This window comes from Gymnogyps californianus, chromosome 12 (genome assembly GCF_018139145.2).
Source record: "Gymnogyps californianus isolate 813 chromosome 12, ASM1813914v2, whole genome shotgun sequence".
NCBI lineage: Eukaryota > Metazoa > Chordata > Aves > Accipitriformes > Cathartidae > Gymnogyps > Gymnogyps californianus.
This window is the reverse complement of record NC_059482.1, coordinates 5,307,396-5,325,404: the sequence shown is the minus strand read 5'-3', so window position 1 is coordinate 5,325,404 and position 18,009 is coordinate 5,307,396. Positions and strand designations below refer to the sequence as shown.

The 18,009-nt window shown below is 38.6% G+C and overlaps 1 protein-coding gene across 1 annotated transcript in view; it reads left to right on the top strand.

Moving 5' to 3' along the window:
* PLCG2 (phospholipase C gamma 2) overlaps nucleotides 1-18,009 on the top strand; it is a 57,779-nt gene that overhangs the window by 17,795 nt on the left and 21,975 nt on the right. The window contains exons 3-15 of the mRNA XM_050903942.1: nucleotides 960-1,053; nucleotides 2,568-2,615; nucleotides 6,900-6,984; nucleotides 7,756-7,839; nucleotides 9,307-9,350; nucleotides 10,511-10,583; nucleotides 11,616-11,717; nucleotides 11,891-12,009; nucleotides 12,102-12,187; nucleotides 13,156-13,276; nucleotides 14,782-14,950; nucleotides 16,821-16,925; nucleotides 17,136-17,225. Of these exons, the coding sequence (XP_050759899.1) occupies nucleotides 960-1,053; nucleotides 2,568-2,615; nucleotides 6,900-6,984; nucleotides 7,756-7,839; nucleotides 9,307-9,350; nucleotides 10,511-10,583; nucleotides 11,616-11,717; nucleotides 11,891-12,009; nucleotides 12,102-12,187; nucleotides 13,156-13,276; nucleotides 14,782-14,950; nucleotides 16,821-16,925; nucleotides 17,136-17,225 (1,220 nt within the window). The remainder of the gene's footprint in view (nucleotides 1-959; nucleotides 1,054-2,567; nucleotides 2,616-6,899; nucleotides 6,985-7,755; nucleotides 7,840-9,306; nucleotides 9,351-10,510; nucleotides 10,584-11,615; nucleotides 11,718-11,890; nucleotides 12,010-12,101; nucleotides 12,188-13,155; nucleotides 13,277-14,781; nucleotides 14,951-16,820; nucleotides 16,926-17,135; nucleotides 17,226-18,009) is intronic.

Genomic DNA, 18,009 nt, shown 5'->3' with positions numbered 1-18,009 from the left:
TTCAGAACCGGCATGCTAAAGCAAATGGACTTTGCCCAACTGAAGGCTGTAATGGTAGCATCTCATCCAAGGCCCAAAAAATTGGTTTCAGCTTAACTGGTATTCCCTAGGAAAGGCTATACCCAGCACGCAGTTCATCATCTTGCTTCAGCTGGGTTGAAGCATTACCAAATGCGATCACATTAAATGATGTGGAGGACTCTGCTGGTTTGGGAAATGGAAAGGCAAACTACATTTAAAACAAAACAAGACAGTGATAAGCCAATTTGTAAGGTTGGGAGTGAAGGTGTACCTGGCTTCTAGTGTTAAGCTGTGTAAGGAATTTTAGACCATTTTTTAACTAGTATTAAAATGTGTTCTGTATAAGCTACACCAGTTTTGTACATTGCTCCCTTCCTGTTCCTCTTGCCTAAGTCCAGTCTGGAACAATCTGTGTTTAGAGGCATGGTTAGGACAGACAGGAGGTGGTTATGTCCATCAAAAGCCAGTACTTTACAATTTTCTTGGAGGTTGCTTGGAATATAATGAACTAGCTTTATGCTATAACACACTGAGTTCTTTTGTCTATGCCCTTCAAGTTGGTCTAGATCTAGGTCCCTGGGCTTTTGCCACTTTGAAGGTAGAAGATAAAATGAATTTTGATTGTATTACTACAAGAGCTCAGCAGTAGTTCCATAGTCTTTCTGCTGAGATATTGAAACTTGCCTGCCCTGATAAGCAGACTTCTAAAAGGAGGTATTTTTTGACAGAGCTTCCAGAATTAACCCTCCCACCCTCAAATTTTCGCTGTTTTTTATTAGTTTTATTATTAGTAACATGAAGCTATGCAATGAGATTTATCAAAGAGAAGGGTTAATCAGCAGCTTTGTATACTAGGGTTTATCTAAACGTCACAAGTTATGTCTTGGTTTTGTGTTGATTTTGTTTTGATGTTTCTCATAGCGTATTATTTTTTTCAGCTGACTCTAAAGATGACGCTGATAAATGGTTGTGTGGCTTGAATATCTTGTATCAAGAGGTCATGAGTGCTCCCACACCTGCGATCACAGAGAGGTATGTGGACATATTTTCACTTTGTGAGACTTGACGTTTCTTTGGAATTGAAAGTGGAAAATCTGAAAGAAATTTTTAAGGTGCATCAAGTGGTGCCTGCGAGTTACCTTAAGAACAACTACTCTCCAGTTAGTGTATCATACAGAAAGCTCATATGGAAATTCTCCATGTCTGTTTTGCTGTATACATGTTCTGGAATCGTACTCTGCCGCATCCATTAATGTGAACTTGCAATTTACCTTGTTCTGTATACCCAAACCAAACCAAAAATCTCTTAATGAGATCACAAGAACATCTGGTATAAGTGTGCATTGACTTCTTGGAAAATTCGGATGTCTTATGCAATCACAGTAGGCTTGCTCTAGTAGATGTCCATGTGTCCTGTGTCCCAATAATTCGAAGGTGTGCTTTTGTGGTTTCTTCTTTTTATTGGACCGATGGCATTGTATGGCAATGTGATCAGCTGACTCAGAAAGCCAGGCTGAAAATGAACATTTTTAAGGATTACTTTTTAGCAGCCAGCCATATGATGGTGAAACTGCGCCCTTAATGCTTCTGAGGATGTTGCACGCGAAACTACCTGTGCTCAGAACGCCAGTTTTGTTGACAAGCTTTTAATGCTGTCTCCGTACCCGATTGCTTTTCGTCACTGCTGACATTTTTGTTTGTGGTCACTGCTGTTACCTGTTGTGAGGATATACCCTGTCCTCGCTTACTACCTGACCAAATTGTGGCTTTGACATTGATGTTGTCTTTACCTACTTGCCGTTCCAGTTGGGCAGAAAGTATTCTTATCTATTCTTATCTATTGTATGGTATTGCAGCGAGCTGCTGTACAAAGTGCTACTGGGTTCCAGGCTATGTTTATGCAGCAGAGTGATTCCCATAGAGACTGAGAATAAGCTTAATAATGACATGCTGTGTCCATCCTTTAGATCAAAATCGTGTGTGTGTGTGCGCGTGTGTGTGTATTTACTATTAATGCTGCTAATAGTATTTTGCTGGGCACCTAAAACTGACATGCAGTCTAATGAGGATTTTCTTTAAAATTCTCTAAACCTCTCTCCCTCCCCCCTAATTTTTAATTTTTATGCATCTAACAGATCTTTGAGCCAGCAGCCTCAGCTGGCATAAATCATTGACTTGATGGAGTTACTCTAGTTTAGATTAGCTGAAGTTTTGGCTCGCTTTATCCACTTATATTTTTACAGCTTCTGGTTGCTTATTCTTTTCTGTCCTGCCCACCCTTCCCCTTCCTGTGTTGTTTATGTGGCTTTAAAATGCAGTATTAAGCAGCAGAAAAGTATATATTTACACATACGGTTATAAAACTGGCTGAATCCTTAGATGCTGCACTGGAAATGTTTTTGCTTTATTAAAAGACATGTATCTTACGACTTTTAAATATTTCTATTGAATTTCATCTGTGGATTTTGATATTTCATTGGCTGTGTTTTCTTTATAATTCTTAGATTAAACCTTTTTTTTTTTTCTTTTTCCCTCTTTTCCACAAGCTGGCTGAGAAAGCAGATCTATTCTGTTGATCAAACTAGAAGAAATAGGTAAGAAGCTCTCTCTTTGTTCAGTTTGTTTTTAGTGAACTTTTATTGCAGATTCTAACATGGAATGAAAAGAAATAAATAATTCTTCGTCCAAGATGTGAAATGAGACCCCTGAAAATGGCATTTGCTCTTGCTTTAACAACTTGATTTTTGCCTTTTGCTAAACACAAAGTGTTCGTAGCACTCTCTCATGTTCATGTACGTGGTATAATGAGGAAGCAAATGATGAAAAATAAATAATTTTGCTTTTAGCCTAGAATTACCCTGCCAGAATGAGGAAAGGGGGTTGTCTTCCTCCAGTCTTACTGTAGAGATTCAGCTCAGCTGTGCAGGTATGTTAGGTTGCTTGCTTTATTAGAAGTCTTTGCCCTTTCAGAGCCAAGTTGGAGCCCAGCAGCTTGGACTGTATAACCTGCTGTGAGCTTTCCTGTGCAGCTATGCCACCAGTTCTTCCTTCATTGCTGAAGCGTGTTTGCATTGGAGTGACTACACTCTAATGTAGGCAGACCAGAACCAGCTTTTAAAAGCTTGTTTGGGCATTTGTAACAATGAAGCTGCATAAGTAGAGTTCAACGTGGGCTGCTAAAGATCCAGGGCAGATGTTTAAGTGATTAGCCTTCCCTTGTTTCAATCCTGATGGGGCCTGAACATGGCTAGCATGTGTGGTATCTACTTTGAAACTAGTCATAGCAGCAGTGTCAGATATATCCAGAGACAGGGTTGCCCAGCAATAACATGAATTCTTTCCAGCAGGAGTCAGAGCTGTGAGGAGAACAGAACAGAATATTAAGAGGAAGAGGAGATAACAGAGATACCTGAGGGTATTAGGGGAGAGGAGGAGGAGGACTACTGGTATGACAGGGTAGCGCTGTGTGAAAGAGTTACTTTAACAGTGGGAAACAGAAGATACTCTTAAGGATAGATGTAGAAGGAAGCCAAATTAATGGTTTGGAATAAGGGCAAAATCTTTTTTTTTTTTTTGTTTTTTTTTTTTTTTTTTGTGTTTAATTAGCAATTGGCCTGGCTACATGGGCTTGTCTCTTTGCCACATATTTGAATAGACCAAAGCCAAAGAATCACCTCTGACCTGGTGCTTCTCATGTGAAAGAAGTCCCATAGGTTGTAGCTCCCAGTGTGCTGTGTAGCTTTGTATGTTTGAGTTTCAGTAGTTCATTTCAGGTCCATGTGTGATGTGGCTTTGTAGCTGTTGCACAGCAAAGGAGACTGGTTTGTTTGTTTTTTTTTTTTAAATGAATTCAACTGCATACCTCTCCTTAGAGTTGCCAGAAATCATGCGACACTGAGGGCAATGTTAACCCCTCCTCCCCCATGTCTGTTACTTTACCATGATTTTGCTCTTTGTCTGGAACATGCATTTTATTCTAAGGTGTAGTTCAGTGTAGAAAAGTACATGCGTTTCCTCTCATTTAGGCCTTTTCCTAAAAGCAAAATAAAGTGTGGTGTTTCATTGTGTGAATGAGACTGTTATTGCAGGAAATAACACCATTCTGCAGACAGTCTGTGGCATTGTGCAGCTGGCTTCAGTGTGAGCCGAGACGCCATTTCAAAACGGTGTTTCCTAAGCTGGCCAGAGTGGTGAAGGGGAAAGTACCATCTTTTACTGGGTATTGGCTTGTACCTCCTGATGTATTTTGAAAAACTAGCCCTGCAATGGGGATATGTTGGCAGGAATCATGAAGCAAAAGCAAATGTTAGGATAGAGAAGCTGTGGCTGACAGTATGTCTGCTGAAGAGGTTTCATTTCTTGCTTTAGGATTGTTTCATCACTACAGGGCAGTCTGGTTAGGATTAAGGGGACTTGCACTGTGGAGAGGGCAGTTTTTCGTTCTCTTGATAGATGATTCATGCTTTTAGAAAAATTCAGGAAAGGAGTTTGTACTGAGTTTCATTGTGTTTAGTGTTGCAGTTTCTAGGGAGGTTAATTGTAAAGGTTAGGCTTCCAGGCAAGTCCTGTTTCACAGGTTGAGTTTTTTCCAGTGGTAATGAAGTCCCAGCTCTTTGTTTTGGCTTGCACTTGTCTGGCCAGAGGAAATTGCTTGTGCTTGGTGTTTAGGGTACAAATGGAGTGCTCATTCTTGCTCTTAAAAGTAGTGTTTTTTTCCAGAGGTCTGGCGACAAGGCGGAAAGCCAGGAATTTCCTGAGTTCTAATCTGGCTTTGGCATGGACTTTGGCTAAGTTCCTTCTTGCTTTGCCTCTTTCCCTCTCTACACGATGGAGATGAGAATATCTGACAGGGTACCTGCTTGTATGGACACTGTAGAAGTGTTACTTTCGTCTAGGTGCTAATTGTTTTTGTTGCTTTCAAGTGACTCTGTTCTGACCCTGTGTTTGCAGAGTTAATGGCTTATGAATTGCACTGTAGGTCAAGACAGAGTACCTTAGCCTTGTTTTCTCGGGTACTGTTGGTATTGCATTAATGTTTTGTGGGCATTGGCAGTAGGACCCATGGATCTTGTGCCTGTGTTCTCTTGACTCTTCCCCGCTTCCTTTTGCTGCCATGGATTCCCCTCATCTTCCACTCTAGGTCTTATCCCTGTGCCCTTCACGTGCCCCACTGTAAAGCTGGGTCTTTCTTGTTGAGACCTCATATCGGTGCCTACCCAGTATACCCAGAGTTTGAGACTCTGTCCTAGAACATGCGAGCTGATTTCCGTACTTTGCTATGCAAAGACAAGTTGAATAGCAGGTGACTGAAATGGGGCTACAGGAGACAGCTGAGTTGGTGTACCAGCTCGGTGCTGCTGTATGGATGAACTCTCACTCTTTCCTTTTCCTCTACCATCTCTACATGCTGCTAATCAGGTACTCCAGCCCCTTTTCTTATTCGTGAGGTGAGCTGGGTGACCTCATGAAGCCAGTGGAAAACTTGTTCTATCTCTCTCTCGGCCACATAGTTTTTTTGCTCGCCTAGCAAGTTGAATCAGATTAGCAGAAGGTTGAATGAGCATCACAGCTGGCCTATGGAAGCAGTGGGACCATAGCAACAAGAGAATGGAGTGGGGCACAAGGAGAGGAGTTGGGGTTGCTTCTTGTAACAACAGTGAGCTGTTAGATTGGCTCACCTGTACCTATGGCACATTTAAAGCATTTAGACACTCAGTTCCTTTAGAAATCAACCCTCTCTCTCTCTGTTCATACAGGAGTTATAGTAGCATTCCCCTACCTCCTGTTTCCATTTTGATGATAAGTATAGTAAATATTGTGAGCTGCTCTGAGCTTGTAGTGAAGGATGCTATGGCAGCGGCACCTAGGACACTGGAATAAAATCTGAGGTTGATGAGGAAACTGGAAGATGTGAAGGAAATTGAGGTTTTCGAAATAAGCTATTCACAGGTTTATTTCTAATACAAAGTCTTCCTTCAACAAAAGAAGTTTGATGTATACATCATACATGATTTGATATATGTCCAGAAAGTATGTGTGGCCAGAAAGTGTTGCAGCAATTAATAAATTTAGCTTTGTATGTAAGTATTGCTTAAATACTTGGTGTATGTAAGCACTGTGTTGCTTAAAATCTGAAATAAGTATGTCTTATTTGAAAGGTCTTGCTGTTATCTAGAAAACTTTGTTTTTTGAAGTGTTGCTGGTATATCACTGGACATTCTGAAACTCTGTAAAAAGGGTCAGCAGGTCTGTGTAAATAGACCTGGAAGGCAATTCTCTCTGGGAAGACTTGGTTGTGAGAGGAGGATGAGGTCATGTTCAGATGTTGCAGAAGGGGAGAGTCTTGGTGCTGCGAATCAATTTTACCATCCAAGTGAATAACAGCTGGAGAAAAAGGTTACAATGGTACTGAAAACTGGAGCTTTTTATTTTCTGGTTTTGGTCATCTGTTTGGTATATCCTTTGTATAATGTTTTCTGTGTCTGTATTCCAGTTTCAGTGGGACTACAACAATGGAAGAAAGGCTGCAGTTCATCTGACCATGTGTAAACATTTACATTTAAGCTGATCATCTAGATCTGATTAATTGTTGATGGAGAGAAATGGGTGTCTCTTCAGCATGGTTCTTTTCATCCTAATATGGATGCCCAAATTAATTGAAATGTCTGTTTCTCCCCACTAACTAGAAAACATGTCTAGCTTGCTCACATGTAGGTGTTATGTTTATAGAAGTTTACAGTTATGTGAGATGAGCCCTTCCCAAAACGTTTCAATAGTCACATTTTTGTTTTGATAGAAAATATATTAGTAGCTGACTAGATAACACCAGAACTGTGGAGTTTTTGCTATCTTTTTTTTTTTCTTCTTTTTTTTCCCAGTATCAGTCTTAGAGAGCTGAAAACTGTCCTTCCCCAAGTAAACTTCAAAGTGAGCAGCATGAAGTTCTTGAAGGATAAATTTGTGGTAATTACCTTACTTATATCTGTTCGGTATTATCTGATAGGTGTTGTTATTTCTTTTCAGAATACTGCCTATATTTTTGCTTCTTACCATGTACAGTTAAATAAATTATATCAGTTAATTTCTTGGCTTGGCTTTGCCTATATCTAAGGCTATAAGAAAACATAGACATAAATGTTCCTTCTTTTCATTGTATGATTGGTCAAAGCCAACATTGGGTTTTGAGCTCTGATGCTGATACTGTGCAAGTGCATAGGAAACTGTTTTATGTTTAAGATAAAATTCATATATAAGAAAAAAACTTTTTTTTGCAATATGATCAAGTAGTAACCTCTTCACTCCAACTTGTGCTAACATTTTTAACTTCTGAAGGTCGTTTCCATTCCTACAGGAATTTTAAATATCCCCACCTTTTCCTGCTTTCCAACCCTCCACCCTTAAAGCATACATTCTTGCTTCTGTTGCTCCAGCTAACAATAACTAAACGAGGCACTACTTCACTCTCAGTAACATAGTGGAAATGGAGTCAGGGTACAAAATGCAAGGCCAAAGATGTGGGCTAGGAGTACTGTGTCACAAACTAAGAATCTGTTTACTTGTTTGTATTCTTAAAAAAAAAATATATATTTTAAAAATCCCAAGAGGTTAAAACAAATGAAGTTGGAGTAGAACAGAATGTGTGAGAGGGTGGCAGCTGGAGTAAGAGTAACTTGTTTGCTGTGCAAATGCAGTTTGGGGAATTCTAAATTTACTGCATGCTACTTTCTATTGTAGGAAATAGGCGCTCACAAGGAAGAGCTTAGTTTTGAACAATTTCATTTGTTCTACAAGAAAATCATGTTTGAACAACAGAAATTGGTAAGCTTTTTCATAAGTAGTATTCATACTGTTAAACTGCTTGATCAGAATAGTGAATGCTGATTTTTTTGTTTGTTTGTTTGTTTCTGTTACTAATTTTCTTTTTTCCCCGTTCTTGTAACAGAACAAGGGTATAGTACTATACTTGATGTGTAGATAACAGTCACCATCAGCAATTGGCTTTAGAAGATGAAGTAGTCATTCATATTGCTTCTTGTGTATTGGTAGTAGAGATATGCACAGATATAATGGGGTTCCTAGGAAGGACTTTTCTAGTGAGTTTGTTCAGGATGTAGAATGTCTTTTCATTAGGCTTGGCTGATCTCTTTACTGATAGGGGCAAGGTTTTTCCATATTTGTATTAAGCTTTTATCGCTAAGAACATTCTGTAAATCACGGGGATGTATCCTGAACATCAAATAACAGCTATTGTTCTCATCGTCTCTCATGCTTGGAGATTACCAGTGGTGAGTCCGTTACAAGACATGCATCAGACAGTGCTTGGGAGGCATGAATGCAGTGGAATTACATTATAGCAAATTTATATGGGCAACTGCCTCACTACTTTCCAGGTGTTCATTGCAGACTCATGAAGCTGGTGGAAACTGCATCCATTTAATGACTCTGAAAGTTAGGAACACTTTAAAACTGTGTGAAAACACGTAATTTGAAATTGCTTGCATAAATGTCTTTGTTGATGACATGCTTATTGTTGATTCAACTTGCAGTTGCTAAAATAGAAGCTTCGACAGTCAAAGTCAGTGCTGTTTCTTTTGGCAATAGAGCTTTCTTGTGCTGTTTAAAAGTGATGCTGAGATTATTGTGAAGTAATAAAGAATCTCCATTTACTGACAGGGTTTTAGTTTTGCCCATGAAAGTCTAGTTAATTAGCTTGAGCAAAAAGTTGAAGAGTAAAACACAGAATGAGGAGGCTATCTGACTTCCTTAAACTCTTGTTATCACCCCTTGTGGATCATTTCAAAGAAACTCCTCAGTTTACTCAACAGCTGCTTTGGGTCAGTTGATAAGTTTCCTGCGATCTGTAACTATGCTGTGCCAAGCTGGAAGCAATTTAGGGTTTATATTCACATGAATAAATGTAATGGATGATATGTAATTCCAGTTTTTCTGGGATATCAAACAATAAAAGTTCCCCAGAAACTTGACTGATTGTGTGTATAAGGTGCCTTATCAATAGCAAGTTTTTGCCTGAGAATTGCATGTGTTCACACTGAAAGGCCTGAAGTGCAGTTGCCAGCCTTGGCAGTATGATTTTTCTTATGTGTTTAATTAAAAATGTGTATTGCCAACTTGTATGCAGCTTCTCTAGAGCAGACAGGCATATATTTCCCCTTCCCAACCAATGGACATTATTAGATGGAATTAGATAGAAAATTGCATATTCTTTTATTATTTATCTTTTCCCCCTTTTTTTGTTTTTGTTTGTTTGTTTTGTTTTGTTTTAAGATTCTTGATGAATTCAAAAAGGATTCCTCTGTGTTCATTCTTGGGTGAGACTCTTCATTTGTATTATTTTCACACATTTCCATATGGTTGTAGTGCTGCGGGGTTGTTTTTTAATTGCATCACTGTTTTTTTGTTCTGATGCTTTAAGTGAAAAGAAATGATACATCTTTTTGCATTCAGAAAGGTGAACTTATCATGGAAATAAGTCCTGAATATAATTTGATAAGTGTTTTTTACTTTCTGACTACAAAAATGGCACGGACTTGAACAAGCGAATTTGCCTGTCCTCTGATTTTACTAAGAGCTGAGCAGAACTATGGAAGAACAATTTGATGGAGAAATTTTAACTTCAGTCTGGATAGTGGTGTGGTGCACAGGTTTTGCCTAGACTTGAGCAGAATGCTGATCTTTCACTTGGTGGACTTGAAAATTTAAGTAAGAAGTGTACAGCATGAAAAAGGAGGTCACAGGCATCGCTAACGTTTTGACTGTGAATTAAACCAGTTTATCTTGGTTTTGAATATTACACTAACAGATTAAGGAAGTTACTTAAAAAGTTTGCTCTGAGTGTGCTGCGTATTTCCTTAGCCCTTGGTCATGTCATATGAATTAAACTGTGTGAAACTGCTTAAAAGCACAGATTTATCAAAGATAGGTAGGTTATAAATACCTTATTGGTACCAGATGATGCGGCTTGTGTCCTACAAAAGGGAAAGCAGTTGTGCCACTTTTTCTTGGTGCAGCTGCATCTCACCTCCTTTTTCAGGAGGTTTTGATCTATCACAGTAGATCATCTGAATAATACATGGAAGGAGTTATTTGTGGAAGTGTGGCTCTATGATAATTTAAAAGAACAGTGTCTCTGTATGCCTCAACTAACCAACACCCCTGTCAAGTGAATGCTGCTCATTTGCTACAAAGCCGTGAGCACAGATTTGGTACTTTTCCCAATGAATCACTATCAAAAGTACGTCAGGAATCCAGGAGGCTTTATTTAAAGGCTCAAAATACAGTAGTTAGATAATACAATATTACAAGCCTAATCTAAATTCCATTGAAGTTATAAAAAGTTTCTTGGTAGTGGCAGCACATTGATACTGTAAATCCAAGATAGAAATCCATGTCATTTTCTGCTATAACATCTGATGAGACTTCCTCTCTTATTTCTTTAGCTTCACTTTCCCTTTTTTTTTTTTTTTTAAAGAAATACTGACCGTCCAGATGCTTCAGCAGTTCATCTCCATGACTTTCAGAGATTCCTGCTACATGAGCAGCAGGTGGGAAGGTTGCAGAAATTCTGAGTTCTTTTTCTTGAGGTGGTCTTACAGAATTCTATGCTCATTAAAAAGAAATGTGATGTGTCATAAAATATGATTGGTGTCAGCTGTGATACTAGGCCTTGGAAAGATTTCTCCTTCGTTGTTGCCATTGAAGTTCACAAGAACTATTCTATATAAAGACTCTGAAGGTGCACCAGAGGATGAGAGGGAAGACAAAGTAAATAAGGTTTTAACAGGTCTCCATTTAGTCATGTAGATAAACAGACAAGGTTAGAAATAAACACTGGATGTATGTCAAAGATGATAGCCTGGCGTAGTTACGGCTGTCATCATAGGTACGTCTGGGGTAATGCCTTGGCCATGGCCCCATTTTAGCAGCTGTTACATAAAAAGCTGAGCTGACTGCCTGCATTCGAGTCAAAGGTAATTTTCTGTTGAATGGAGCCAGTTTGATGTCCCATACCAGCAAGCAGATAAGGATGGAGGCAGGGATTGGAACCGTGTCTTCATGGTCTTCTATAATGTTATTTAGCACAGACACCACGGGGAAAAAATTGTGTGATATTTCCTAGGCACTGCTATCTCCAGGTTTGCAAATATGATTGAAAAGTGGGACCTACACTTCCTGTATAAGCTTGCTACTTTCTTTTCCTCCTTATTTCACTCTGTTAAAAGGACGTTCAGATTGCACTTAGAAATGAGAGAGACTATAGTTAAGGCATATCCTTCAAGGAGGCCAGCTTTTTTCTGTGTGTGTGCATGCATATGCTTGTATATGTAGTATGTATCTTGTGGGCCTCCAATCTATATGAAGGTACTTAGATGGAGATCTTCTTTTTCCCCCTTAGACATCATAGAGGAAATTCTTAAGATGTGTGGGTACAATAAAATATATTGGGAGTAAACTAGCCAGGTGAGAGAGAAGTAAATCACATCTGTAGGTGTCTCTGTTCCTTATTTGTTTTTATATAGAATAACACCACTTCTAAAGTTTTTTTCCTACTGTATTATTATTATTATTATTTGAAGGAATCTTGGGCACAAGATCTCAGTAAAGTCCGAGAACGAATGACAAAGTTTATTGATGACACTATGAGAGAAACTGCTGAACCCTTCCTCTTTGTTGATGAGGTAAGATAATGATACTTTCTAATAGTTCCTTGTGGACTTTTTTCTTTCACTGCTAGTTCCTAGTTTGTTAATTGGATGGCAGATCCTCTAGGCTTCTCTTGCTACATTGCTGGGTTTCTTTTAGTCTTGTACGGTAAAAACATTTAAATTCAGTCTCTCTCTTTGTATTGTAGTTCCTCACTTACCTTTTTGCAAAAGAAAACAGTATTTGGGATGAGAAATATGATTCAATAGATGCACAGGACATGAATAATCCTTTGTCCCACTACTGGATTTCTTCCTCTCATAACACGTAAGTTACCAAAGTCCTATTGTCTATCCCTGTTCAAACAGACCTAGCACGTGTTAGGAGTATGTCTTCTACAATTTCCTTTTACTCCTTAGATATCTGACAGGAGACCAGCTTCGAAGTGAATCCTCCACAGAAGCTTACATCAGGTGCCTTAGAATGGGATGTCGATGTATTGAGTGTGAGTAAAGAGTTTGTGGAGTGGTTTGTAACATGCTGTCCATATAAGTAGAGTTTCCCCTGTTTACCAAGAAAGAAAAAAGAACTGAAATCAAGAACTAGTTTGTTTTCTGAAGTTGAAGTTAGTCATATAAAAAACACTGATTCCCTAAATTGTTTTTCTTATGCATCACTATTGCCCCATTCACTTGCTCTGATTCTTGTTCCCTTGGAGTTTTAAGAAAGTCTTTCTAAATCTCATCTCACTGTACACCAAAAATTCAATCTTGGATCTACTATATGTAAGCATAGGGTTTAAACTGGAATTACTTGTGTAGCATGGATAGATAGTATATTTGCCTTCACTGTAGTACAGACAAGCCTAAGGCACAGAGCTTTTTGTAATTTGGTGCCATTTGTCATCCTGCTTACCTTGCTTGTAAATCAGTTGATGTCTTTGTGGATTTGTTTTCCACTAACTGTGTATGCATTTTCATCCCAGTGCTTGTGTACCTTATTGAAAAGTTTGACTTTAATTTCATGTTATTTCACCAGTTGCTTTATAAAACTATTTGCTACTGCCTGTTCCATTTGGCTAATGCAAAATGTATCTCAAATTAGAGTTTCAGGGTTAAAATCAACAAAAGAGATAAGCTGTCAACTTGCCACTTGTTGGAGTGTGTTTATCCCTGGAAAATTGTTGTAAACTAGTAGACTGACAATATAGCTGCCTGAATTCCTTACTTCCAGATTCCCACATGACAATGCTTTGGGAAAATTTTATATTGTACTTTATTTGTATTGCTCTTACTTAAGTGAGCTTAATTTCCTCTTTGAGAGATATAAATTCATCTAATAGAATATTCTATTAGAACATTGAAGTCTATGACTCAGTATGTGGAACACTGAAGATTTGGATGTATTCCTTCTACTAGAGTTATTTAGGTAACTGCTTGGTCTCTTCCTTTTTCCACTGCTTGTCTTTCCTAGTGGATTGCTGGGATGGTCCTGATGGGAAACCCATCATTTACCACGGATGGACACGGACAACGAAGATCAAATTTGATGACGTAGTACAGGCAATCAAAGACCATGCCTTTGTTACATCTGAGTAAGCTTTGATTTATTTTCCTTAAGCCTGTTTTCATATGCTTAGACCTTCCTGAACTTATTTTCTCTGTAATCTAGAGCAAAAAGTAATAGGAGAATAATGACATTCCAGTAGTCTTCATTATTGCTAAATGTGGCTTTTTAATAGATTCAGTTTTGAGGAAAAGTCCCGTTACATAACTATTTGCTGCTAAGGCAGATAGCGAGTACCTTAAAGTGGTTCGCATCTCCTTGCTTGGGTCTTCTTTTATTAAATGGAAGTGTGAAACTTCAAATGCTGAATAGTATGTCTTAATTTAAAACAAACAAACAAAAAAACCCCTACAAGTGACAAGCAGTATGTCTATCAGATGATTTTCACGTTGTAGGGGAGGTCTTAGCTGAGAAGATGTAGAATTCATAGCATGCCTCCTGAACTGATAACATGGGTTTAAATCTGTGTCTCTGCTCTGCCCTTCTATAACTTGTGCTGAGATGTCCTTAACATGAAAAATACTGCGCAAAAATTGGGAAGGAGATAGGGCTGTCAGAGTCCTGTTTTTCCACTTTACCAGCTGGACATAGAGAAGCTTTATTTTCTCATGTGGGACAGTATCTGCACAGGCATATTTTGTTAATGACAACCGTAATACGTGATCATTATGGTTTCAGACCATCAGTACCGTGAATGCAGTGTGATGCTTTCCCTACTTGCATTAAAAGATAGGCTACCCAGAAGGAATATTGAAGTATTTCCTGGATATGCAGGGACAAAATTAGAAAACCCAAAGCTCGTCTGGAGAGAAATTGCTGAGGGATGTGAAGGACGGCAAGAAAGACTTCTACAGATACAATTGCAACAAAAGGAAGATTAAGAAAAATGTGAGCCTGCTGCTGAATTGGACAGGAAACTTAGTGACTGGAGAAGGCTGAAGTACTCAATGCTTTCTCTGCCTCAGTTCTCAATATTGGGGCTGGAGCACGTGATACCCAAGGAGAAGCTCGCAGAACTAAGTTTGTTTAGCTTCAGGAGGTTAATGAGGGAGTCTGGTTGCTGTCTTCCACAACCTAGTGGACAATTACAGAGAAGATGGAGCCAGACTCTTCTCAGAGTGCATGTGAAGGAAAACAGACACAATTTTGAGGAGAGGAGAAACAAATTTTCACATAACAGTGCTTTAGCACTGAAACTATGCCCAAAGAGCTTGGAAAGAATCTTTGTCCTTCCAGATATTCAAATCTTGGTTGGACAAAGCTCTGAGCAACCTGATCTAGCCTAGGAATTGGGCCTTCCCAAAGAAGAGGTTTGGACTAGATGGCCTCCAGAGGTCCCTTCTGACATTAATGATTCTATGATTGCACATCTGTTATTATCTATTGTGTGTCTATCTCTATTCCTTTTGTCTTCTTGTTTGCTTTAAATATTTTCTTTGATCTGGGGGTGTGAGGGAGGGTGCTGTTTTCCTTGCCTTGCCAGTTGTAGCAAATAGAAATTGTCTTCATTCACCTTTGTTTTCTCCACCGAAGATACCCAGTCATTCTGTCAATTGAAGAGCACTGTAGTGTGGAGCAGCAGCGACACATGGCCAAAGTGTTCAAGGAGGTATTTGGGGATCAGCTTTTAATGAAGCCTATTGAAGCCAGTGCAGATCAGCTGCCATCACCAACCCAGCTGAAAGAAAAAATCATCATCAAGGTAGGCTTGCTTTGTGTGCTGGTAGATAAAATAGGAAAACAAGAGCAGGAGCCAGAAATACTATTTCTGGCTTCACAGCTTAGCTGTTATTTTCTGTTGAGAGACAAGAAACCCCATGCTTGAAGTGCGTACTAGTAACATTTTGCTGTATCTTAATATGTAGTTTTGCAGAACTCTGTAAAGTGCTTGCTGTTGGTTTTATTTGCAATAAGTGTTGCTAGTTCAAGTGCCAGATTGAATGTCAGCTCTTTTCTAAAGGTCTTCCAGCTCCTGAAATGTCACTGCTACATTTCAGCAAGGGTTCACTGCTGCAGATGTTCATCATAGACTTCTTATACAATGTGGCCTGCTTAAAAATGATAAAAGTATGTTCTTGAACTGAAAGTTAGTGTTATTAACTTTTTTTCCAAAGAATGCCTCTCATTCAAGTGAAACCCAAAGCACTCGCAGGCTGCACACTTAAGTTGTCAGGATTGCTTGCAAACTTCAAAAATTGATGGGTGTTTACTAACTCAGTGTGATTTAAATATGCAATTTAGTGAGCCACTTGTGAAACACAGAGGTGCTCCTATTAGAAGGCAGTCACTGAGTGTCTTATGTTCTGGGCAATACAGATGCTTTACTCAGTACTGTTGTGCAACAACATGAGGCAGATAACCAAAAGAAGACTTCTCAGACTGGAACTGCAGTAGAACTTTTTGAAAGGCAAAATTAGGTGGGAGAATCTGAGGGCTGCTCATGATCTCTTTAGTGAAATAATGATTACTTTTATCCATGCTTCAGTTTTCCAGCTCTTGTAACAGTACTGCATCCTATATATTAAACTTCTGAATAGAAGAAATAAGGGTAGGTAGATATAAGTATACAGCTCTTGAATATAAGACTGGAAATAATAGCACCCCACTGTAAGGTGCAAAAGTTCTGTGCTTAAGTTTTTGGGGTTTTTTTTCCCTCCAAACTGTCTGTTGTTACCTTGCAGAGCATAGAGGGGAGTTGCATAGGCTCATGAATTATAACATGACAGACCTGATTTAAGGGGAATTACAAACTACTATGAGTCTGCACAAGAGAACATCCGTATCACTCTGTCTTGTCTAAGAGCACATTAAAGAGTCTTTAAATAGATCAGCACCTGCCAGTGAGCTAGTTGTGTTATTTGGCTTTTGTTTGGAAAATGTTGTCAGTAAACAGTCAGAGGCAACTCCTACTTTAGGGCCCTGTGGGATTTTTCAGATAAGCCTGTCAAACTGAAATCTGTCTACAGTAGGCTGTGCAGAACTGAATGTAGTTGAGAGCTACTATGAGACAATTAATCCCATCATTAACTGCAGTTAAGTATTTGATATTGCCCTTAGCCCCTTGAGCCACTGTTTTTTGTGAGCACTCTCAAGAAAGTAGAACTTATCCCCTCCTTTCTTGAAAGATTTCCCTTCTGCTCATTTTTCTTGTAAAGAGTAAATTCCCCATTCATTTTAATTCCTTATCTTTTTGTTTTGATTTGGTTTTTGTTCCTTATATCCTGCTCTCTGCAGAGAGATTCTTGTTTTATCCTTATTTCTTGGTATGTGTCACTTCATATTTTCTGGCCTCTAAAGAACGGTGAGCTGTTATCAAACTAGTTGTTTCTTCATTGCTTGAATGATACCTCTACTGAATTTTTAACCTTTATTATGAGATTTAAATTTTAAAGAAAGGAATTCCTGTTGCATAAAGCCTTGTGGAACAGCTGTTGTTATGGTAATGACAGAAGAAGGCTGTGCAATGGAGGGAAATATTTCCAGTAATACTGAGTATGCTGAAATATTATGACCAATTTTATATACGATTCTATGTGAGTGTATGAATGTGGTGGGGTTTTTTTGTTTTTAAGCACAAAAAGCTGGGGCCAAAGGGAGATATTGATGTGAACTTGGAAGACAAGAAGGAAGAAAAAAAGCAACAAGGAGAACTTTACATGTGGGACACAATAGAACAGGTATCATTTATGTGACATTTGCTACAGTTTGTTACTAGGTTGTGTAATTTACATGAATTTTCTCACTATTTGTTTAAGTAATATTGTCAGTTGAACAGATGTGAATGAGGGGAAGAGGGTATTTTGTTTATTGTTACACCTTGTTTTGAAATTGTGGTTAGTGAGTTTCCCTCTGTCTTGTTAATGGTTTTAATATCTCTCAACTTTTAGAAATGGACTCGGCACTACTGTGCTATTGCTGATGAAAAGCTTTCATTCAGTGATGATATAGAACAGAATGCTGATGAAGATTCATCAAAGGTGATGGCTGTGTTTTGTTGTTTAAGCATGTTCTTTTTATTTTCTCAGATTATTTCAGTGTCTACAGATGCGTATTTTTTATGCTGATGTTGAAATTGTAGAGGATCCATGTCAGATAACAAATGTATCTGGAGATAAAAAATTTTAATAAGGGTCTTTGCCAAGGTACTCCAGTTAACCCTATTTTTAATAAAATAACTTTTTCCCTTGGCTAATTGAGGACTTGCAAAGAGGAGTACAAAGACAATGAAATATATTTTTGGTACTTAAATGCTAATGCTGATGCGTGCACTGACAATCAAAGTCGTTATATGCCTTTGGCTAAGTATTATTGCTATTCTCAAACTAGACAGTGTGATGAACTAAGGTTTGTTGTGTTAGTAATACAGCACACTTCTTACACAGTGCATGTTCATTTTACATTTGCAAAGTGTTTGTTACAGGTGAGCATGTATTACTTGGCTGTTGTGCACGGTAAAGCAGAAATATGAGGCTCAGTAAGGGTTGCAATAGCAGTGACGTTCAGCATGGTTTCTTGTTCTGACCTTTCAGGTTTCCATGCACGGTCTTTCATTGCTAACATGTATGTGCATGGTTCAGAGATCTCTCTGCACATGCAGAACATTTTACCCATTCACCTAGATGTTAATGTCGGTAAAACAATTAATGTGTAAGGAAGAACACAGATGAATCCTGGAAAAAGCTGATTAGAAACAGTGAATTAGCAGTAGGGTGTTTTGCCTTGAAAATATAAATTGGTGTTTGCATTGCTGCATTCTTTCAC